Source organism: Tympanuchus pallidicinctus, unplaced genomic scaffold (assembly GCF_026119805.1).
Source record: "Tympanuchus pallidicinctus isolate F22 unplaced genomic scaffold, pur_lepc_1.0 scaffold10, whole genome shotgun sequence".
Classification (NCBI taxonomy): Eukaryota; Metazoa; Chordata; class Aves; order Galliformes; family Phasianidae; genus Tympanuchus; species Tympanuchus pallidicinctus.
In genome coordinates this window covers 3,403,775-3,427,866 of record NW_026294619.1, presented here as the reverse complement: position 1 = coordinate 3,427,866, position 24,092 = coordinate 3,403,775, and the positions used below count along the sequence as shown (strand labels likewise).

Below are 24,092 nucleotides of genomic sequence, written 5' to 3'. Positions count from 1 at the left end.
TTTATCCCCGTTAAAGAGTAGATAAGGAAGGGGAAGTCTAGAAAGTGGAAAGAGGATGCCAAAACTCACGCATAGTGAGTCAGCAGTGTAGAAAACACACCATGGGTTTCCCAATCTTGCTCTCCCATGCAAGATCACGACGAGAGAGTCCTTCATCAAGCCGGCTCGACCTGAGGTTGTAAACCCACCACTAATGCTTTCAGCACATTCCCATTGCAAACCACAGGCTCTCACCTCAATCATCTTGTTCTGCATCTCTGCATCAGGCACTGTATATGCTTAACAAACATCTCTTCCCAACACACTAGCATTTCTGCTTGCAAAACTCTAGGCTAAATGCTGTTTAAAGAGCCTAAGCCAAGTGCTACAGGATGCTGCATAGGTGCTGAGGGCCAGTCATGCAAACTGCTTCCAGCTCTGAATGCTGCACTCTCAGGGAGCACAGCAGTACTGCTGGCTGATGGCTGCAGTCTTCCCAGGACAGGCTGCCCTTCCAGAGATGGGGACGATCCCAACCAGCTTCGTACTTTGGCAGTAGGGAGCAGAGGGGATCCCCTTGAATTATTTGCAGAAGTTGCTGTTAGACAAAGCCGGAGTGCATGAAGGGTCACGCAAATTTGTTTTCCCATGATGCCAGTGCCAGACAGTCAGATGAAAGGGCAGCCTGGCAGAGCTGCACTTGGTCTTAGCTAGATTTGGCTGGGCAGACTCCACGATGCTCCTCCTCCTTCCTACTTAATTACTGTGAACAGAGGTTTTAACTGAGAGAGATGCTATTTGAGACAAGGCTGGTTAGAGAGATAGCTAGGTCCTTGGAGTTAATAATTAATTACCAGGCATTCTCAGTCTTATGACATTAACTGCTTACCCTTTTAAATAGTAGTAAATTGGAGATACGTGTCTCATTAAAGAGTTGTAAAATGTTTTGGAGGAACAAACAGGGAACTTACAGAGACGTGGTGGGAGGTAAACTGCACTCTGGGAGGAAAGGAGATGCGGGAAGGAGGTGCTGTTGTTATAAAAGGTTGTTTTATTTCATCAAGAGCTGGAGCCTTGATTATCCAAAAGGACTTTGCAACTGCACTCTTCCAGAAAGAAGGAAGAAGGTAGTGCTCTGAACATACAGGAGACTAATTTCCTCCCAAAAGGTCAGAGGGAGTTCTTGAAGTCTGCTACTATTGCCAACTTATCAGATTTTAAGAGCATATACCAATATGCGTTTCCTGTACTAAAACACAATAGGTTAGATAGCAAAAGCACTAGGGGCTCTTCCTACAGAGCCATACCTAAATCTATTGCTCTTCAGTAACACAGACTAAGAATGTCCTTATTTTTTTCTCTCAGTTTAAATAGGGGAAAAAAAAAAGTGAATCAGCTATTCACAGCTGGATGACTGTTGAGCATCACGTGATCTCAGCTTTTGCAACCAGCATCTTATTAGGGCGTATTTCAGGTCAAAACCATGCCAAGCAATTTTCTTGTATTTTGCTCAAGCGTTTTTCCTTTGTATGTTTGAATTCTCCACTGGACTCTTTTGGGAGCTGAGGTCAGCCACATGGTTTCAGAAGTTTCTTACAAATCAAATGGATTTCTTGTTCTGTATGAAATAACACAGCTCAAAGAAAGTTCGATTGAAGTAATTACATACAATAAGTGATCAAGTAAGAGGCAAGCCTAAAAGCATCTGCGGTAAGGAAGCTCGTATTGATACCTCTCCTTCTCTATCTCTTGATTTCTATGGCTACACCTTGTTCAGCAGCCTCCATGCCTGCTTCTTCCACCTGAATACTGCTGCTTTCTACTTCCATCTGAAAAAAAAAGTAATGGTCTCTGAAAAATACAGAAAAAAAGTTTCAGGTGGATACTGTGCAGAAAAGCAGAGTTCTGAGGACGTTACTCTGCTCAAGCCCACAGAGGCTTTGTACAGGTGGCTTTGGTTTTCTGGCAAAAGAAGCTACTTAGTACCTTTTAGCCTCCTAGGACTTAATACATCAGACATTGGACAACATCTTTAGTATGATAAGAGTATAAAGGAAGAGACTGTTTATAATCAAAGATTGCTTGACACTTCTCAAAAGCGCCGGGTGCGAAGACGGTAGTCATGTCTGAATTCTGATTAGTTTAATTACAATCTGCCATCCCAAACTCCACTTGCAGTCTCAATTGGATACATCCTTCTTCTTCACTTCTTGTCTGCCACGTGCCATTTGATAATTGCCAGGTTCTGCCTCAGAGGCAACTGCCTGAGTGATGAGAAGTGCACTGTGCCCTGCAGCAGGACCCTTCCTGCAGGGATGGCAAGAAGACTGCTTAAAAAATAAACAGCGAATTTTAAGGAAAAAAAAACAAACAGAAGAGTAGACTGAGGTTCCATTAAACAAGAGTGCAAGCAGGCAGTGCAGCAACTTGGCTTAGAAAAAAACTGAAAAAAAGGATATTCTGCTCAGGCACATGTTGCCTTATGCAAGAGGTCTTACTAGGAACAGGACATAGGGTGGTGCACACTCTGGAAAAAATAATCTGAGATATCTTGTTGGCTTCTAAATCATTTAATCATTAAGAAAAGATTTCTCCATATGTATATGGAAGAGTCCTGAAAATCCTCTGCTTGGAACTGACAAAAAAATCTAAACATGATGACAGGTTGCAAGGAGATAGAGAGAAAAACCAAGGCCAAGCAGAGTGCTGTACCGCAATACGATATTCCACATCAGGTCACCATATCTGCACAAGGCGCAATAGAAATAAACGAGGTTCAGGGACGGGTGACAGCAGTGAGTTAGAGGCCTGGCAAAACTTCTGTGAGAAGGGAGATTGAAAAGACTGGAGCCTTCTGCTATCGGGAGGAAACAAATCAGAGCAGATAGTCCAGCAATAAACAAAATAATGGAGAGCACAGAGAAGGCAAATGCCCTGTAAAGGTACAGTCCATGGAATGGCAATTGAAGAAAATGTTCAAGATGCAGGCCTTGGTGGGTGAAGTGACGTGCATCGTTTTTTTGCAATAAAAAGGAGTGACTATGCTGCATTTCTTGGAACACGGACAAACCATCAACTCTAACCACTACATTGTGACAATGACTGAGCTGAAGGCTCAAACTTCCAGGGTCAGGTCAGAGAAAACAACAGTCTTCCTTTTGCAACACAATAACACCAGGCCCCTTACCACTTGGAAGACCGTGGAACAGGTTGCCAGTCTTAGCTGGACTGTCCTACTACACCTGCTGTATAGTCCAGATTTTGCATCTTCTGATTTCCATCTGCTCGGGCCAATGAAAGATGGACTGCGTGGGCAACATTTTGATAGCAACAAAGCTGTCAAAGCAGCTGTGAAACAGTGGGTCATGTCTGTCATGCAGATCTTTACAAGTACAGCTCTTGTTCATCGCTAACTGAAAATTCATAGCTAACCTAGACTGTTTAGAAAAATAGATTTCTGTAGCTGAGAATTTGCTCTGCTGAACAGTATTATTGTGCTCTTTGTATCTGTTATGGTTTCCATGGGAATAAATAAGAAGCACTACTTTTGGAGCCACCTATGTATTACCAAGGCCAAACTCTGTTCACAAAAGGAGCACAAGGCAATTATGTGAATTGCAAGAATACCAATGTTTGCTTAATATGTGATGGGAAAACTCCTCCTCACAACCTCTTCCCCCAACATCTGCGATACAAATCCTCTTGTTTCTAACCACATGCAGGAGACAATCCGCCTAAGGCACAGAAGAAATTTCTCATATCAGCAAGTCATTTTGCATATTTGCCCACTTAGGATGGTTTTCTATTTTCTTACACAATGCCGATTAAGAAATGCAAGATAGTGCTCTAAAAGACTTCTGCTATCACCTGATATTTCCTAAATTCTTCTGTTTGTGAGGAAATTCACATATGTTAATTAAGAGTCTGTTTGAAAAGTACTCTCTCTGCAGGATTTTTAAGCATTCAGGCAAGAGAGGGGAGAGAACACACTATGCAAGTGGCTTATGTCCCAGCAGCTAGAATTTCCACCCTGCATCATACATTCCCCCTTTGAGTAATCTCCAAGAAAAACCGAATCTGGCACGGACACATCAAGGAACGCAGTGAGCTGGGAGGGCACACGCAACTGAGTTACAGCCCCTGAAAGGACCTGCCGCACACCTCCAAGACACGTAGGTCTGTCATCTCCTATGTCCCCATCCTGATCTTCCCAGCAGAGCCCAGCAAGCTGCTAAGCACTGTGCAATTAATTCTTTAGACATTCTTCTTTATTCTTTACCAGAAAAGCAAATGAGAACATCATAAACAACACAAGAGTCCACACAGCTATCTTTATCTTTTGTACCCTTTACAGAGATACATGAATGCAGGCTCATTCTGCACCATCCCGCTTATCCTTTGGACCAGAATCTCCATTTCATGTACTGGGAGCTGAGCGTGAGCAGTGATCAGTGACTTTCTCAGAAACACAAAAGAAGCTGCATGTTCCCTGCATGTACCTTCATTGCCAGTGAACTGGAACTGCCAGCTCGGGCCTTTCTGACCACAACTGAGAAGATAGCATCCCCACTTTTCTGTTATATTATGATAGAATCATAGAATGGCCTGCGTTGAAAAGGACCACAATGATCATCTAGTTTCAACCTTTCTCCCACAGACAGAGTCGCCAACCAGCAGACCAGGCTGCCCAGAGCCACATCCAGCCTGGCCTTGAATGCCTCCAGGGATGGGGCATCCACAGCCTCTCTGGGCAACCTGTTCAGTGCGTCACCACCTCTGTGTGAAAAACTTCCTCCTAATGTCTAACCTAAACCTCCCCTGTCTCTGTTTAATATCATTCCCCCTTGCCCTATCACTATCCTCCCTATAAACATAAACGTTCCCCCTCCTGTTTATAAGCTCCTTCAAGTACTGGAAGGCCACAATGAGGTCTCCCCAGCACCTTCTCTTCTCCAAGCTAAACAAGCCCAGTTCCCTGAACCGTTCCTCATGGGAGAGGTGCTCCGACCCTCTGATCATCTTAGTGGCTCTCCTCTGGACCTGCTCCAAGAGCTCCACTTCTTTCTTGTTCTGGGGGCCCCAGGCCTGGACGCAGTACTCCAGATGGGGCCTCACAAGAGCCAAGTAGAGGGGGACAATCGCCTCCCTCTCCCCGCTGGCCACTCCTCTTTTCATGCAGCCCAGAACATACCAGGAGGCTTTCTGCTGCAACACCTTGGTGCAGCAGCCTGTTACGTAGCACAACTCTGAAGACCACCTATAAACCAAGCGGCCTTTGGCCAGCCACTGATTTGCTTAAGCACATCTCATTTTTGAGCCTCAGTTTCTCCCACTGCAGAATGGAGTGACCAACTGTAACTTGTTTCGAAGGGTAAATTAATTAAAGTATCTTGAGGTTCAGAAATGGCAGCGACTACTGAGCAAAACAGTCTCAAAGTAATTCCACGTGCTCTGGCACAGATCTGACAACAACTTATCTACGCGTGCTTATAATGGAGGTGAACATTTTCATTTTCCCTGAGCATATTTTAAGCTCCATCGCATAAAAGCCAAGTCTATACGAGGCACCACCACGCAGAATGCACAATCGTTAATTTCTGCAAAGCAGCCTTGGTGTCTGCAGCAACACTTCAGGTAACTCAATAAATTAGAATAATAAACACAAAGGAAACCAGAGAATAAGCAAGGACAGGGCAGAAATCACAAACAGAAGTGGATGGCATACAAGCACAGTACCAGTCCCGTGGCCGCAGGCCCTCAAGTGAAGGAACACGTGCTGGTGCCAACACCAGCCCCAGCAGCAGCACGCAGTGCCTAGGACTCAAACAGAGCTGAAGCAGGGGACAAATGGAGCTGGTGTCAACTGGAGAGATAGAAAGGGCTCCATCTGCCCACAGGTGCTGTGTGCTCAGCTGTACCTATGGGCAGGGAGCCGGGGGCCAGGAGCTGTGCTTCGGCACAGGTTCCTCTGGGCTCCTCCACATTGCACAGATTCCTGCCACAGCAAAGCAACACAAGGGGAGAAGAAGCTCCCCTTGTTTTTGTTTGCTGTCTTGTAGAAATGCTTGCCCTCCCTTAATGTGCCACCCTCACGTGACAGTATGGCAGACCTGCACCCCCAGCTCCTCAGCCCAGCTCTGCCCCTACCCTGTGCACTGCAGCTCAGCCATTGCTCCAGGCCCCTCTCCTTCCCCCAGCACAGCATTCTCCTGCATCCGAAGCGCTCGCTTCTGCAGCTTCTCCTATTTCAGTCCCAAGCCTCTTCTGTTCACGTAAAAATGACAAGGGGAAGCAGAAAGAATTAGGTTGCAAGGAAAGATTCAACCAACTCGTTCTATTTTCCGTCTGGATCAAGACCTGAGCCCACAGGAAGCCTCCAGAGGTACTCTCCACTGCAAACGTACTGTGACATTTGAGAGACATCTCAGCGAGACCCAGGAGCAAAGGCATGGACTTGTTCGGGAAAGTTTTCTCCGTGCTGCACAAGGAATCAATGCTATTTTATAACAATTCCTGCTGTCCCCAACTGGGCATGAAGACAATCAGCATCTGGCCAGGCCCTCAGGGAGACTGCAGAGCTGGAGATGTGTCAGTGCTGCTCTAGCATGAAAGCAGCAAGGTGGGGGGAGAGGAGCTGTGATGGGTTCAGCCAGGCTGGGAGCTGAGGGGCTGGGAGGGAGCTGAGGAGATGGGATGGTGCCAGAGGGACCGGGTTTTGTACACAGCTGTCTGCTAGAGATCATACACATGGTTTCTCTTTAGCTGTGGTTTTGAAAGCCCCCTGCCTGCTCTGCTGGAGGCCCTCCCTGCTCACAGAGAAGTTTCCTCTCCCTTTTTCTCAACACATGCCGGTTTCCCACAAGGGAAACTCCCCTCCTCCCCCCCTGTGCTGCAAGCTCCCCAGGGGCAGGTCCCCTGCTGCTCTTCCCTGCCCCAGCAGCAGCACAGACGGCTGTTTTCTTGCTCCATTAAGCCAGCAGATGAGGCTGGCTTAGCTCAGCACCCTGAGCTACTGCTCAGAGCCCAATATCTGTCTCGGCACAAGAACTAGCACCAGTATGAACGCAAGAGTAAAGGAGGGATTTGTGAGTTTGGCACTACAGTCTTCTACTCCCAGACAGTGAGGAGAGCAGCTCCTTGATCCTGAATCAAACAGGCTAATGTTGCCTGCGAATGCTTTGGGGCTTGGCCAGGAGACCGTGCTGCCTTCTTTGAGGCCATCCAGCCTACTCCAAGAGAAGATAAATCAATGCAAAACAGCATCTGCCAAGATATTGACTTTGGTTCTGCTCACAGACTGCCTGCACTTCAGAGATGGGTAAAATTCAGCTTGATTATCTCTCACTCACCAAGAGGAAGTTTCTCTCTATGCTTAAAAAATCACTGGGATGAGCCAAGAAGGGATCGATCTGTTGGAAAGAAATGCTGACAAGAAAACACGAGTCAGAGACGGGACAAGAGCGGACGATGGGTGAGCAATGGAGACAGCCTCTGGCAGCCTACCTGACCAGTTTGTAACAACCTGGTCACTACAGCTGGAGAAAGATTAAGACAAAGGACATCCATCCAAGCTTTACAGCAGGCCCTCAAGATTTGTTTCGCATTCTTCACCCCCACTCTTGGATAGTTTTTCCTCTCTTAACTTGCTCTTCTCTCTCCCAGAACGTCCTTTCCTGTGCTCCCCTGCATCCCCATTGCACTGAGCCTTCTGGCTGCTTGAGATGTCCCTGGAAGCCAGCCAAATCTCTGCCTTGAGGCACAGCAGTGGATGCAAGATTTTGTGCCTTATGTTACATGCTACCTCCCCCATAGTGAAAGGCCCCAGCAGCGCTCATAACACTATCACAACCATCCCTCAGGCAGACCCTGAGTCTCACATGTTCAGATCCCAGAGCATAGAGATGACTTCACAGCAGGGAAAGGTACCATTTCATTAGCAGAACATGCTGACAAAGCTTTATGAGATGAACATTCAGTAACAACTTCAAACTTCTCCACTAAGAAGCAACTTTCAACTCATTTTTCCTGTCACATCTGTGGAAGAATATCCTCTACGTTCCACAGCCCTCCCAGGGCAGCAGATGAGGAACAGGTATGTGTCCCTTCAACAGAAAATTGGTTTTAAGAACAGTCTTGATATTGATTCTTGCCTCTTCTGCCAGATAGTTTTAGTGTAACATGCATGGACTGGAGAGGCACCAACTACTGATGGCTCAGAGCATGTTGTGCTCCAGGGATGGAAAGGAGAAGAGCAGCTGCAGCAGGAGAAATGGGCAAGGACCTCCTGGCCAGGTTTACAAGGCTCCTTCCAAAGGCACTCCTCTCTGCCTTCAGATGTCTTTCTGCCGAGCTCCTGCCATCCTCTGAGCCCAAAGGCTATGTGCAGAGAAGCAGAGGGCAAGAGACCCAAAGGAACCATCCAGTCTGTTCCTCTATGTGAAGGATGGATCAGTTCTACTTCGTCATTTGTGGCATCTGTCACTCCTTGTATATGTCTAGTCTGTCCTTACAGCCCTCTAGTAATGGAGCTACAGCTACCCAAAGCAATTTGATCCAATGTTTTGCTGCCTTTACTGCTGCAGGGTTCTTACTGACATTCTGCCCACCTCTCTTGCTGCAGTCTAAAACCATTCCTCATTGCATTCTCCTGCAGAAAATATTATTTCTTTCTTTTTGCATCTTACCTGCTTACATGTCATTAATCATACCTCATCCTTAGACCTCTCTTCCTTAAGCCTAACAGTTCCTGCTTTGAATTAAGTAAGGAAAAAAGAGGTCAGTTAAAAGGCTAACTGTCCCGATTATGCTCAAGGTCCTTGACTCACTTGGCCTGCATCTAAGCACCTCTTCCTAACACAAGTGAGAAGGAAGCTGCGTGTTGCTCCACCTTGGGACACACTTTTCAAATGGATAGACCTGCATGCCTCTGATTCGTCGCCAGTACTGGAGAGCAGCCAGAGTAATAGGAAGGCAAGAAATGCCACTCTAAAGGCCAACAAACACGCACAAAGTACATTATGCAAGAACCCCTGTGGACCCCCTTGTCCTGGTGGAAGTCCTACAGATGGTCCACCACTAAGCACAGTCGATGCAGGGGGGAGGATGTGTGGGTGGACAGACAATTTGATATTTAGCTGAAAGAGCTAAAATGGGTTTAATGCAGTGCTCGGAAGACAGATTGCCGGCAGCACCTTCTGCTCCTGATTATGGATGCCAGGCTCAGGTTTCCCTTAAGTGTGAAGGCAGCCAGGTTGAATTTGTTGCCACAAAGGCTTTGGAGACCCAGTCCCACAAAACAGAGGTACCATGGAAGGATAAAAAAAGCTTACAAGCATTGAGGGCTATGCACATACAGCACCAGTAGCTGGCTTTAGTTCTTAGCATCTCATGGTTCCCTGCCAAACGTGCGGAGGTGCCTCCAGAGTTTCTGCAAAGCCTCTCCTACGATGGACTAATCTGTCTGAGATGATCATAACTCAATAGCTAAAGACAAACTGCTTCTCTTCATGGCCAGAGAGGTTTGGCACTTTAAACACTGAGGACTTTCCACAGCATTGCACTACTGCTTTTATTTAAGTGCATCTGTCTTCCTTGCCGTTTGTGTAGGGTCAGGTCTGTACCCCAGTACCAGTCTGGGTCTCCCCAAATCAGCACTGTGCAGGAGTGTCAGATTTCTCACCCAAGAAGGACGTGACGTGATAGAAAAAAAACCAAACCTTCTGCACCCTTTTATCTTCTACCAGCAGAACCACAGAGCATGTGAAATAAGCAGAGCAGTGTGGTCTTCTGCAGACTGCAGCAAAGCTGCTTTCACGCAAGCCTGCAGCCTCAGTTCTTGCCTGTCAGCTGCCCTATTCTTCCACTCATTTCCAACTTGGGCTGCAATTGAAAGCAGGAGCAGCAGATCACTGGGATGTAACTACATTCCTGTTAGGAAAATAAGGAGCTTTATTGGTGACACACAGCCTCTACCCTCACTCAGAGGACAAACAGGCATCAGGCATTCTGCACTGGAGCAGAAAATAAATGCTCTGGGAATATTCTGCAGGCCCAGCCTGAAGACCAGTGGCTAACTGAGTGGCTGGGCTCCACAAAAGAGCTCAGAGCTCAGTCTGTCATCTAAAGCAGAAGAGGCCAGCGCATCACAGTCTCCATGCTGCTCTGCCATCCTCCTCTGCTTCTCCCCCAGTTCCTCATTCTTGCACCCAGGTCCAGGAAGAAGGGAAGTCTGAAGAAGAGGACAACTGAGCAAAGAGAGCAGAAGACAAAGAAGAGAAAGAAGTGGCTCGAGTCAGGAATAAAAGCATGCTTGAGGAGGGGCAATGGGTGAGAAAGAGATGGATTGAGAGAGACAAAAAGCAAAGGAGAGGTAGGGGAAGTGGAGAAGACATGGAAGAGATGTGACAGACAGCTTCATCAAGGTCACAGGCTGGGTTGGGGAGCATGCCAAACAGGGGGAGCTGTGTACAGGCTTCATGAGGGGAAATAGAGATGAAGATACACCACCTGTCCCCCGATGAACTTACCCATCCTTCCTGTCCCAACTGACAAACATTTGCATATGTGCTTGACCCTTTCCCCTGTCCTGAAGGCAGAAGACACCCAAGGATGGCAGTGGAAGAAAGAAGATGAGGTGCTGCATCTGCTCTTGGCACACTCTAAGTGTCAGCAAGCAGTAGGTATAATAGCAGGAGGCCCTAAAGAATGAATTCAGCTGGTGAAGGAGGCAACTCCTTTTCTGTCCCTCATTATGATAAGAACACCTGTTATTGCTGCCCACACTTAGCACACTTTAAAGCATACTGCCCTGAATTATTTGCTATCCAAAACCATGGCTGCTTTATGTAGCATGCAAGTGAGAAAGGATCAGACTATGCACACTTCTTAATGTTTATACTTTCTGCCTTTTTGGCTTTAAATAAAGAAGCATGCTTCTGCTCATTTTGAGCTGATCCATTCCAGAAAACAGCCTGCAGTGGGAAAGTTGAGGGGGAAAGCCACTACAAGGGGCTGCATTTGCCAAGCTTTCAAAATGGGCTACATCCTCCAGCAAACCCCAGAGGATAGAGTCCATCTGAGAAACAGCAAGCTGCAAACAAGAACGGGAAGGAGATAAGGAGGGTGCAGCATTCCCTGCCCATCTTCGCTGTCCTTTAGCCCAAGGGAACTGTTAATAAATGCGCCTGCTCTCAAGGGACCAAGGCTCCAGCAAACCACACATGCCACAGCTCACACAAGGAGGGGGCTTGAATACAACAGGGCTCCAATAAACAACTGCTGCAGCTGGCGCAGGCTCCGTGCTCCATAGCTGCAGAGAGGGAGACTACGGATCATGTTATATTGTATTTGGCAAGGAGGGGACAGTAATTTGCGGGGATTAATCACTTCCCACGTCCCTCTGCTGCAGGCTCAGAAGGCAGCCTGGATCCAAGGGGGTTTCCTGAAGTCCCTGTGCTACCTGCAGCCATCCAGTAGGGTTGCTGCTTTGCCGTGGTGATGCTTTTCCTCTCTCAAGCGCTTTCTAATTCCAGCATGCCCCTCCATCACATGCTTTCTGTTCCCCGAGAAGATGAAGTTGGGATCAGACCACAGAAATTCCTGCCGACTCCTTTTGGGAATCTGAGCTGGGGGTGGGAGGGGCTCATCGTGAAGGAGTCAGCCTGGCTTTGTCACTGTGGCTCCTCTCCTCCAAACGAAAAGAAAGAGATTATGATGGTAGAACATTTTAACCTTTCTTTTTCTGAGCTTGATAGGCTTGGCCTGAGGCACCTTTCCTACCAAAAACAGGCTGCTGCAAGATTGATTGGTTGGGTGCAGAGTTTAAAGGTAATTTTCTGTTGTCACATGCACATAAATTACTGTGGCTCAAGCTGCGATCAGCTCCACATCTTGCTTGTTCCACTGCTTTTACGCTCAGGCTCTGATGAGGTGTTGCAAGGACCATGACCAATGCTCCCCAAGCAACATCCTATATAAATACGTATCAAGAGCATCATAGCGTATGCACCAACTTAGTGCCTGGGGAGAGAAGGGCACGTGCCTGCAGATCTGCACAGCCACGGGCTGCCAGCTGCTGAAGTTGCAGCTAGAACCTTGTTTCCTCATCTACAAACCTGTTTAAAATGTTCTGTACGTGAACGCTGGGGCAAAGAAAACTCATCCACTCAGATTATACACAGGGGAGAGAGGAAAACAAAAAAGGATGCATGAGCACACACAAAGGAAGCGCAGCTGCAGCCAAAGTGAATTCATTTTTAACATTCATGAAAATATTCACAGAACACTTCAGCTCTATTCGCCTAAATTTTGCTGTTTGGAGTAAACACTTGAGCTGGCGCAGGCTGTATGTTCTAGGCGCAATGCATCAGGGATTAGGGGTGGCTCTTGGCTCCGAGTTACGGATTCACACTACATCCCCCACGTACACATAGCCCCGTACTTCAAGGCACAGATTCACAGTCTGTCGCTGCAGTTTCTGACTCTCAGCCCTGTCACAGCCAAAAAAGACAGAGCGTGTCCCCGTAGCCATCGCATTCCACCCCCAACGCGACCTCTTTCAACAAAGGCGCTCACAGTTCTGCCAAATTTGAACACAAAACCAATGGCAAACAATGGAAGTTCTGCCCTTGCCGCTGGTTTAGGTGAGCAGCCCCCTTTCCTGCTTTCCACGTTCCCCTCCCGTAACTCATCTTTGTCATTGGTTTCTTTCCCCAAGCGTCTTAAGCAGCCCACATAAGGGAAAACTCTACAGCACGCAAGGGAGGCTCAGCTGAAGCCCTGAAGACAGGAGCTGTGCACGTTGTCTCTTCCTCCTCCATAAGTACAGCTGAGACTATAACTGGGTAATTGGCTAAGTGCCTGTCAGCTTAATAACAGAGAAAGATACACAGAGGGAGAGGAGAGATTTGTATTTACTATTCAAAATCATGAGTGCTGCCTGCTAGTGGGTTTCATGGGTTTTGGTTGCACGGCAAAGCACCAAAACCCAGGCAGACAGGCAGCTCCGAGGCTCGGTCTCTCACTGAGTGCAAACAGCCATCCTGGGACAGAGAGAGTGATGGACAGCAGAGAGCTCCATCACGCTGCCTCTGGCTAGAGCAGCCCATCCTCGGTGCATTCAGCTGGGCTGCAGCGGGGTTGGTTCTCCCCTCCCTGCACAACGGGGCGCCTGGGGGTCAGAGCAGGCCTCTCCCACACAACCGAGTTGCTCCTAATAACAAGATCTGCAGAATGAGGCGTGCACCGAGGAGACTGGCTGCTGGGATTATTTTGAAATAGCTGCTTTCTAGGCAGAGGTGAAACTCAACGTTATTAGTTCCCATTACTTACCATAAAACCAGACATGTTAGATGTGCCTGAAGCCTGAAGCAAATGCTTTGGTGTCAGATTCAGCTGAAAATCACATTCGTTTCTTCTTGAGCCAGAGAAGAGTAAAAAGAAAACTCAGTAAATTCCCGACTTCACCTTTGTGCCCTCCACTGCTCTTACTCCAGGAGAGCCAGAGTTCACACAAACCAGAGCGAATTTTGATGGACAACACAAGGAGGTGAAAATGGCTACATCCAGCCTTGCAGTGTGCCTGCTGGAGCCCTGCAGCCGCGTCACAGCAAGTGGTGGCCCTGCAGCTCCATCAGAATGGGAAGCCTATGGGTCTGGAAGGAAAGGGCAGGTATGTCTAATATATATTTTGAAAACTTATAGTTATGAGACTGCAAATTCCCGTAACTGCAAGGTATTTTAAGGCTCAATCTCTCCTTGTGACCCGCAGAGGAGGGGAGCAGTGTGGAAGAGGTACTGGCTCCAAGACACTCCAAGGTAACACATCCCACTATATAAATTTTAATGTCAACTACGTAGGAAAGCATATGGTGCTCAGCTGCAAACTGAAGTGCGCGTGCAGGCTCAGGAGAGGAGGTTAAAGCCATACAGTCGGATACTGCTTCTCCTCCTCCATCTTTCTGAATGCAACTTGTACGTACAGTGTTATTCAACATAAGTAATGCCACCAAAAGAAGAATCTTTCCCTAATTTCCAGCCAACCTTTGCTTATAATTGGTTTGTCCTTGTTTGTCCCCTTGAGTGGGGAGCCTTCTGACAAGCTCCCCACTCCTCACTGGGTGTTCTGTGCGTAACGCTGTGCATATGCACGTGCATGTGAGAGGAGGAGAGATGCCGATCTCCCGTACGTACTGCAATTCCCTTTATCATATGTATACACACAGACATCTATGTATGCGTGTGTGCCTTCATATAATGGCACCATCTGCTGCCAGACCTGGAAGTTTTGCAACATCATCTGTTACTGCATTTATATACTTCTTTTTATAGTTTAGTTCTTTTTCTTTTTCTTTTTCTTTTTTTTTTTGAAGGAAAGTATCAGCTAAGTGTGGACCCTTTCGCACAGACCCCAACACGCCCTCTCAACATGCACACATTACAACAGCACTGTATGCCAGAGAAGAACAGGATGCACACGGGAAGCCTTGCTTGTCACATCTGCTGGGCTGTAGTGTGTGGCTGAGCCTAATGGAGATGTTGCTGGGCTGTCGCCCTGGGGCCAGGCCGGTCACCCTGGGCCTCCCCCTCTCCCCCATCCCCTGCCCATCCCAGTTAATGGCCAGGGACTCACTTTCGCTCACATAGCACTTAACACAAAGGGTGCCTTGACTTAGCCGTGGCCTTAAGTGCCACAACAATACCACTAATAAGCAGGGTTACAATTTTACCGCCGAGACTGTATTATTATGTAGCATTATACCTTTGAACATGCCTATTCTCATTTCTAGTAAAGGGCTCAACTCGGTGCTCCCTGTTATAAATCATATGCTAATTATAAGTATAATCTGAAGAGCTTTTCCTTTTATTTTAAAACGTATGTATAGGGCATAAGCTTTGTCGTGATGCTGTGCTGCTACTTGGCCTGAAGTGCCTTTATCCTCCATACAGCTCTACACGTGGAACATGAGCAAAACACAGGGCAGCCACTAACAGAGTTAGCAGAAATTGCTCATACCACAGGATCACACAAACAGTGCCACTGCCACTGCTGGTCACCGAATGCCAGGCCATCCTGCCACATGGACTTTTAGAAACTGCCCATTAGGATGAAAGCTCCCATACATGCTGTCAGCCTAAAGCCTCCTACCTGGTAAAAATGGAAACTGGACACCTAGCTAAATGTTAGTTTTCATTAATGCCTCAGAAGCAGATTGACAAAAAGCTGACACTTGGAAAAACTCAAACACCATGAACCAGATTCTAGATTCTGCCAGGTCCCAGCTCCCCATGGGGCTCAGCATCACCTGAGAAGCACCTGGCAGCTTAGGCCCTGTGTCACTTGTGCCTTTTTACTGGCAGTCCCCAGGAAACTGCCCCAAAGACAAAGAAGGTATTTCTGGCAGTGCCCTTCGGCTCTGGTGGATTTCTCCTGGTATCAGTGAATGGATGGGAATGGGAATGAGACCCATTTTGTTTCCAGCTAGCAACGAGACCCATTGCAGAAGACATAAAAGGCCAAACTAGTCCCTGTACCATGACTACCAAAAGCACTGGGCAAGCTGCAAGCCCTGCTGATGGCCCCAGAACAGTGCTGTAAAGGTACTCTGGTGTGATCATACAGCACGGACTCCATCACTAAATTGCTTGCAACTCTACCTGAAGGCCAAATGTAACACAGTGACACGGTCTCCTGCTTCCTCAGCTTGCAGCAGCTTCCCTGCACTACCACACGTGTCACAGCTGAGCTGATGTCCTCCTGTTTCTCATCCCCTCCCTAGCACTGGGCCCCTGCCTTTGCTCACTCAGTGCTTGCAGGAAAAATGAGGTGGAAGTGGGTAAACAGAAAGAAGGGCTGTGTTTTTCTTTTCATGTTTTAATTGACTGTGGGGGATATTTTGTGTGTTCGTTGCTTGGCAATTTTTTTTAACATCAAGTAGAGAAGTTGCATACAAAACCTGAAAACCTCGTGACCGTGATCTTGCAGGCAGAAATTGATCTTGCATTGGCAGGAATTACACGATTCCCTCTCAGTACTCAAATTAAGGTTCAGTGTTCCCCTTCACTTGCTGAAGACAGAGTTAAAAATGAACTAAATCTTAAATCTGACAGAGCTTCTGATGCACAGCATCGTCTCCTAAACATCCCATTCCATCTTCCTGGCCGAAGACAAACCCCAGCAGCTCTGCTCAGCCCTTCTCACCTCTTACACCTTTCAGCCCCCTCCTCCCTTTCCAGTCTTACTGCAAGGAGCCGATCATTACCCTTTTCCCTGTGGATAGTCCATCACAAGCTATTTTTATTCTCCCTCTTTGCAATTCCCTGACTAACTTCCCCATGCCAAAATATCGCTGAAAGTCATCAACCTTCAGCAAGGCCAACAGATGAATCAAACCTGGTGCCAGGTCATTTAGGAGATGAGCCAGTATAGCGTTCAGAACATTTTTCTAATGTCCGTAGCAGGGGAATATTCAAATGCCATGGCTTTAAAAAGTCATACTCAAACTTCCCAGAATAATTCCATTCTAACAAGCTGTAGATGAAGCTCCAGAGGAGTGGCTTCCTTTAGGAACATTAGGGTTTACAATAGGAAAATATTTTTCTCCCCTTCATAGATTAGTCCATCCGCCCATTCTTCCGCCTACCAGTGCAACAGCATAAATAAACGGGCAAGGCCCCCGAGGAGCAGATGCACTGAGAATACCCCGTCTTCCATGCCACGCTGAATGTTCCGCGCCACAATTTGGAGGAACAGAATGTTTTTACTAATATTATCGTTATGTACATTGCCTTCCATTCTCTCCAACTGCATACCATTTTCATTCCCTCCTACATTTTCTTTTCAAGCTAGAGGCTGGAGCTACTGTGCACTGGTAAACTGCTGCTGCATGCTCGCTCTGAAGTAGATGTGTAACAAAGATACAAGAGGTGATACGATCTCTGTACAGAAATCTCTTATCTATCTCTCTGTGGAAGTAAAGATCTGCTCAGAGCATGGTCAGAACAGACCATCTAATAGTTTTTCCCCATCTGGCTCTTCCCCTTGTGTTGTCACCAGTGGGTCTGTAGGCACTGAGAGCGAGATGCTGGGAGTTTTCCAAACACAAGGCTGTCATGATGAGTTATGTTTTGGAGCGGCAGGGGAGACAGTGAGGGGGGAGCAAGCAAACAGAGTCTGACTTTAAAACTGAGGGAATGAAAGTCATTGTGCGGGACCTCAAGGCAGAGGGAACCCTCTCCCTTTGCAACCTGACATCCCATCTCCCGGCTGCAGCCCCTCCTCTGAAGCAAGGACCAAAATGTCCCAGAAACATGGGGCTAGTCCTGGGGAAAGGGAGGGAGACAACCTCCCTTCCTCAGAAACACGAGGTCTGCTTAAAGAGCTGGGGGAGGTCACTGTCCATGCTGACCTGTGACAGAAGCACATCCTGCCAGGAGCAGCATACTACTTGGTGCTGCAGTTGCAGGGCTGGGAGGTGCACAGCTCCCACCAACTGTGCCACTTGGCACACATCTGGCTAACACAGCTGGATCTCATTATTCAGATGGTGCATTTTAGTGCCTGACCTAACACTGAGAGGCCACGCTCTCCGTGCACATCTATGAACCCCAAAACCACTCTCCCAGGCACACTCCCTGTCACCCTGCTTGGCTTGCTGACAGAACTTTTTGCAGGCAACACATGCAGGCAGCATCCCCACCATCCTTCAGCTTGCTCTGCTGCAAACACAGCTTCAGCACACAGTGTTTAGATAAACTTCAGAGCTCCAAGGCTAAGTGGGAAATGGAAATCCAGTGACCCCTGGCTGGGCAAGTGAGCTTAATGACTTGTCTGCAGCTGCTGTCCCAAACATACGCCAGCAAACATCTGCCTGACCAAGGCAAAGGATTGATGGAAGGGATTTGCCTTTAAAAAATGGGATGAGCCGGCCAAGAGTTCCACCAGAAAAGGGTTAATGGGATATATGAATTGCTACTGAGTGGAAAGGAGAGGAGCCCGGAGTCAGAGGCAACACCCCTTGTTAGGTGTTTACCGTGTCGCCTCTAAACCCCTTCCATCGCGTATGCAAGGCAGATGAATTACTCTGTAAATCCTATTACCCTGTGTGGATAAATCTTACACGCGAGTTAACAAGTCTGGAGAGCTGGGGAATGGAAGCTGTGAACGGATATGCCAGGATCAAAACAAGCCAGCACACGGGGGCTGAGGGAAGCGATACACACAGACACATACATCTCTCTCCTAGCATCCTCCGTCCCCGATCCCATCTTGCTGGCTCACACACCCTCTGTCATTAACTGGGAGGGATGCAGGGCACAGAGGATCATGTTGCAGGCTGTTTGGTGGCATCCAGCAGGATTTATTTCAGAGGAAGAGAAAGAAAACTTTGCGGCTGCTGCTCGCTTTGCTAGGGAATTGCTCCCTTGGTGCTTCAGGGTTTGTGCACTATCAGCTCCTCACACAGATTACAGACTTTATTTCATGTTACGTCCAGTAGTTTTATAGCCATAATATACAGCACATGCACACACACAGCATTTTCCTTTGGTAGGGAACCTACTGCAGGTAAGTTGAGCAAGGCAGAATTTGAAAAATAAACCCACAGGAGCAGCTTTCAGCTATTTGAGACGCTCTGAACCAAAAGCCCGCGAAGCCACAGAACTACTGCTGGAAAACCCACACGGCGGATAAGGAAATACAGTGCTCAACACTGCCAGCAAAACACGGCTTGGTGTGCAAAGACACCCTCCTCCTCCCAGCTGCTCAGGCACAGCAAACACCCACCCACCGAGCCCTGCAAAAGACCCAGCGCAGTGAGTGAGATGTGAGCTGCGGGGACACCAAAGCTCTCCCGCTGTTTATTCTCCATCCTTCCCACTTCTGTATCCATTTGCCCTCCCTTCCGGGCACAGAAAATAAATAAATAAAATGAAAAGCCAGAGTTTCCCGCAACAACTTGTCCGAGAGCTCCCACAGCACCAGGGATAAAGTTTTTGCAAAGGTACGACAAGAGGCACGGCATAATCAACGGAACATCTGGCAAGCACAGCTGGATCCCTTTCGCTCTCTCCATTGATACGGCTGGGCTGGTGGCGAACGCACGCTGGCGAGAGCAGACTCACACAAACACATCTTTCCCCGCTGAAATTCTTTTGATCCAGAGCACTACGAGAGGCTTTCAAAGGCTTTGCAAATGTTTTGATACGAAGGCACAAACACACACGCGGAGCCTGCTTGCAGCAGCTGCCGTTACCGCAGTCGGAGAGGCAAAATAACACTCACAGAGGCACGCACACAGTATTACATCTATGCATTGCAAGCACGGCAGCACAGACACGCATACGGAAAAGGAAAAGTTGGCAGAACGCCCTACCTGAGGATGGCTGTGTCCCCCTGCCTCACGGTGATGTTATCGGTGCCGCGGGTAAAATCCACGCTGCGGACTGGCAGCCCTGTGGGGAGAAGGCAGAGCAATCTCAGTAGGACCAGTGGTAATTGTTTCCGATCAGGCTGAGCCCTCGCTACCATGGCTGGTCTCGGTGAGTTTCGCTGCCTGCACTCGTCTCTCTCTGCGCGTGTATGTGGATGGGTGGATGGATGGATGGAGAAAGAAAAACAGTAATAATAATGTACAACTCTCGCTCTGACAGACAGCCCCGGAAAGGGGAGGTGATTTCACAGCCCTCAGCTGCCACTTTCTTGTGCTCTTTTCGGTCTCTCGCCGGCTTCTTCCCCCCCTCTTTCCAAAAAAAGTCTGAGCACAACCTTCAGCGGAGGAAAAGAGAGGGAAAAAAGAGGAGCGTGCGCGTGTCAGAAAGGCAGATCAAAACGACGCAAAAGTCAGGCGGCAAAACCCAGCAACAATTAAATCAACCCGTCTGGAGCGATGGAGAAAGGTGGGAAAAAAAAAAAAAGAAGAGCGCAGCTCCCGTGCCGCCGGCTGCGCGCCTGGCCGGTCCTGCTTCGGTGCGTGGCTGTGCAGCTCCCAGCTCCCTTCCTAACCCACTTTCCCAGGCGGAGCGAGCGAGGGAGGAGGGAGAGGAGGAGGAGGTTGGAGAGGAGGAGGAGGGAGGGAGCCGCACTCGTGAGATGAGGACGGCGGCTCGGCCGCACGGCTGGAGCGAGAGCGGGAAGGGAGCGGCGAGGAGCGGCTGCATCCCCGGTCCCATGCCCTCAGCCCCTCTGATCCTCGGGACCGGGCTTCCGCGATGGGACTGGCCGGGGATGCGCGAGTGTGTGTGCGTGAGCGGAGGGAGCCCGGGAAGGGGAAAGACGATGGCGAGCTGGGAGACTGGGAAGAGGAAGGAGGAAGGATGGGGACAGGAGGGAAAGGGAGGATGGAGGCAGGATGGGAGAGAGGAAGGAGGAATGGGGGAGCCGGGAAGGGAGGTGGCGAGGCTGAGGGCAGGCGGGGGTGGCTGCGGGAGGCAGATGGAGGAGGCCCCAGGAGCGGGGTACGGAGGATGGAGGACAATACGGTGAACGGTCACAGGAGTAAATACTGCGAGAAGGGGGCTGCGTGTTCAAAGCAGCACGGCCAAAAGTGCAAACAACTTGGCTTTGAGCTCGCCGATACGAGGAGGAGCAATGCTGGCAACTGCCCCTGCAGCCCCAAGCAGCGCTTTTTCCCTTCTCACACTTTCTCTCCCCAAACAAACAGTGGCACATCGCTCCCTCCGCCTCCCTCCCAGCTCTCCCCGCTCGCTCGGTCCCTCCCTCCCCCCCTCTTTTCCCAGCCTTTGAGGGACGGAGGGCGGACAATGCTGGTATTGAGCTGCCGCCAGTGTGAATGCTCAGCCTGTCCTCCCCGCGTGCCAGCAGCCGCAGCTGAGCCCCGAGCCCTGCAGCAGCGCTGCCCGCCGGGAAGGCTCCCGGAGCACACAACGGCCCTGCACCGGAGTGAGAGGAAAAAAAAAAGATGAAATTAATGGAGAGGAATAGGCCGTGTGTCTTACTGCTGTCACCGGCTTGCTGCTTCCCCATCCCGCTCCCCTGTGTGTGAGGGAGGGAGGGATGGAGAACGGCTCCTAGGAATGCTCGACCAGCATAATAACCCTTCTATGGCCAAAACGGAGGGGAGAGGTAGTTTGAAGACTCCTGGGGGCACGTCAGACCCAAACTAGGGAGATGCAAGCAGTGACCCCCTGCCATACAAATGGAGGCTCAGGATCAGAGCAGAGGTCCAGCCAGCCCTGCATCCTGTTGCTGAGCCAATCACGAGCTCAAGGCGAGCGGGCAGTGATTGCCCCTGAGCGTTTCCCCAGTTCCCAATGATCTGTGTCTACGGCATGTCCCAAGCCAGTGGCAATGTCTTTGTAGTTCATGGCCCTCTATTGATTTTCTTCTTCCAGGAATGCATCCAGTCCTCTCTGAACCCCTAGGAACCAACCCCTGCAGTCTTGGTATGGAAAGGCTATGCTGTCTGTGGGTGCTTAAACAATCTCCGCATGTGTTAAAAACCCACAAATTAAGGGCTAAGGTCAAGACACCACTTCTCCAGTGTCATGCAAGCAGTAGCAAAAGAGATGGCTGCTTTGTATTCAAGCCAAGGGAGTGAGCAGATGCAGATAGTTCCCAACAAGAGACTTGGTATGGATGGCAACAGAGAAGGGGAGCAAGGAGAAAGGGCTTGGCAGTTCATCCACACACACTGAGTGTTTCTGAGCTGCTGCAGACAGAACTGAAGAAGCCCCTGCTGCTGAGCGACTCAGAGCCACTGCCCTATCTATGCACAAGGGAAAGACATGCCATCACTGGTGGCATCCCAGGCATGGTACGATGGGCATCAGGAAGATGCCTCTGGACTCTTGCAACAGTTTGAGTACAAGCCCCAGCCCCATATGAAGTTAGATAGCACTCCTCTTTGCAAATCAAAACTTTGCATGGATCTGTTTTACAAGGGCCTCCCACATATGTTCCATCTACATTTAATAAGAACTATTGTATGTAAATTAAATGCCAGTGGAGTAAGGAAAACATATTTGTCAAAGATTAACTATTATGTAATGCAAGAAGCATCTGCCACCCAACTGCTAGAGCTCACTAAATATTTCCTTATCTCAGAGTATTTACTTAGGAGGCAATAACTATCCAGTTAAATCTAAATTTAATGCTTAGTTAAATATACTTCGTGGAAAGTGACACTGGTATGTTTTATATAGACAGTGACAGAGGAGGGTTCAGAGAGGGAGAAGGCAGGAATCCTATCCCCAGACCCCCATGACAGCCTGACTTAAGGTGGGACTGCACTTGGCTATGCCTCCCAATAACATAGTTGCATCACAGCAGAGTGGGAGACCCCTCTCCACTGAAATGGAAATAAGAACAAAGTCTTCCTCTTCTCAGACATTTATGCAATCCTCATTAGAACCACTCTAGCATAACTATTTAATAATAATCATCATAATAAACAGAGGGATAAGGATTAAATTCCCCTGAGGGTCTTGTAAACCTTGGGAAAACATTGAAATTTGTCTTATTTGCTTTTAAAAACATACAGAAGTAAAAGGAAGAAGTTGCCTGGGTGTAAAAGTCCAAACAAGCAAGAATCACACAGATGCTAGGAGAAAGCTTCATGAGCAAAATAAATAACATGGGTTTTTTCGGTGTGTGCTCCCGGAAGAAATAACTCTCTAGGCTCATCTCCCCCTGCTGGAAGCTGATAATGAAAGCAGCAGGACTGCCTTCCGACTTTCCTACCTTCTAAAAACTGTCAGTTCTGGCCTGACGAGTCAAAATTTTTTTAATATGCTGTAGTACAGGAATGGAATGGGCAGCATGAGCCTAGTCCTGTAGGTACCACATCACCTTCCTCCATCTGCTTCTGATGGAAAGCCAGCAGAAACTAAAATCATGGACTTTGGACACAAACAGGGATGGACTTCTCTGCATTTGAACTGTCTAAAGGCAAAGAATTTCTCACAGAAGCCTTCAGAGTCTTTCATGACACACCTGATTGCTGCAAGGGGACAACATTAACTGCTCTGCAAGTCAAATCCAAGCACCTAGGGACTTTATTTAGGGTATCTACAGGGGTCAGTGAAAACATATGATGTTTTGTGAGCTATGACATGTTTAGCCAAGATACACTGCTGTACTCAGCAGCAGAGCCTACTCACAGCTCCTCAGCCATGCAGAGAAAATACAGTTGTGTTCCATTGGCAGAGAAGTTATGGAGATGAATGGGGAAGAGGCAAAGTGGTTTCACGTGGAAGAAGATGAAGGAACCGTGTCAAGGCAATGATGATCTCTGCTTCCTGTGCCTGCAGATCCTCCTGGCATACATTTCTGCCATGGTGGCAAAGGGCTGTATCATTTAATTAAGCAGCTATGTTCAACCCTCCTTTTCTTTCTGGCCTATGGGGAGACAAAAGAGTAGAAAAGGAGGAGGAGCAGGAGGAGAAGCAAGACTAAAAGAGAAGGGGAAAAGCCTGTGAATGCAGCAGGTGCGTCTACAGGCAAACTGAGGACGAAATGAACTTTGAATGTTAAACACCTTTTTCCTCACACTTAAAGAGAGTTCCTCTAGGCTGCACTCGGACCATTCTTCCAGCTGTACCTGCCAGATACAGTGGCCTCCATCTACACCAGGCCAAAAAGCGAGTTGCAAAAAGAGAGGACGTTTCCATGAGGAAACTGAAAAGAAGAAAATCTGAGGGCAAGATGCTGTCTACCCATCTTCATCCTATGGAGACTGGAGCATTAATGTCACTTACTCATATCCCCAGGGCACTCAGAGAAGACAGGTTATATGGAAACATTCTGCAATATGAGGAAATGTAAGTGTATGATAGCTCAAATACTAGTAATAACACTTTCAGCATGTGCTTTATTTTAAGAAAAACTGGCTTGTTATGACTGGTTTGCAAATCTATAAATCAGTCTGGCTTTTGAATCTGAAAATCAGCAAGCTTAGGCCTGAGACACATGTCAGGACATATATTGAAACCAGAACAAGCTTCCTCTGAACTAAGAACCTCATCAGACAGAAGGATTTAGCACATCAAGAGCAGTCACAGATAGGTCATAACTGTGGATGATAACATGTACATGCACAACACTCTAAGTGTGGTCACTGAGCTGTAACATAACCTCCTCCTGTATCAGAGCAGTAGTG

General features: G+C 48.2%; 1 protein-coding gene across 4 annotated transcripts in view; it reads right to left on the bottom strand.

Moving 5' to 3' along the window:
- LSAMP (limbic system associated membrane protein) overlaps positions 1 to 20,003 on the bottom strand; it is a 288,040-nt gene extending 268,037 nt beyond the window's left edge. The window contains exon 1 of one of the 4 annotated variants that reach the window (XM_052702829.1): positions 19,350 to 20,003. In XM_052702829.1, the coding sequence (XP_052558789.1) occupies positions 19,350 to 19,504 (155 nt within the window). In that variant the 5' untranslated portion in view covers positions 19,505 to 20,003. The remainder of the gene's footprint in view (positions 1 to 19,349) is intronic. The other 3 variants (XM_052702832.1, XM_052702850.1, XM_052702841.1) reach the window with 3 other exon arrangements.
- Positions 20,004 to 24,092: the final 4,089 nt, after the last annotated feature.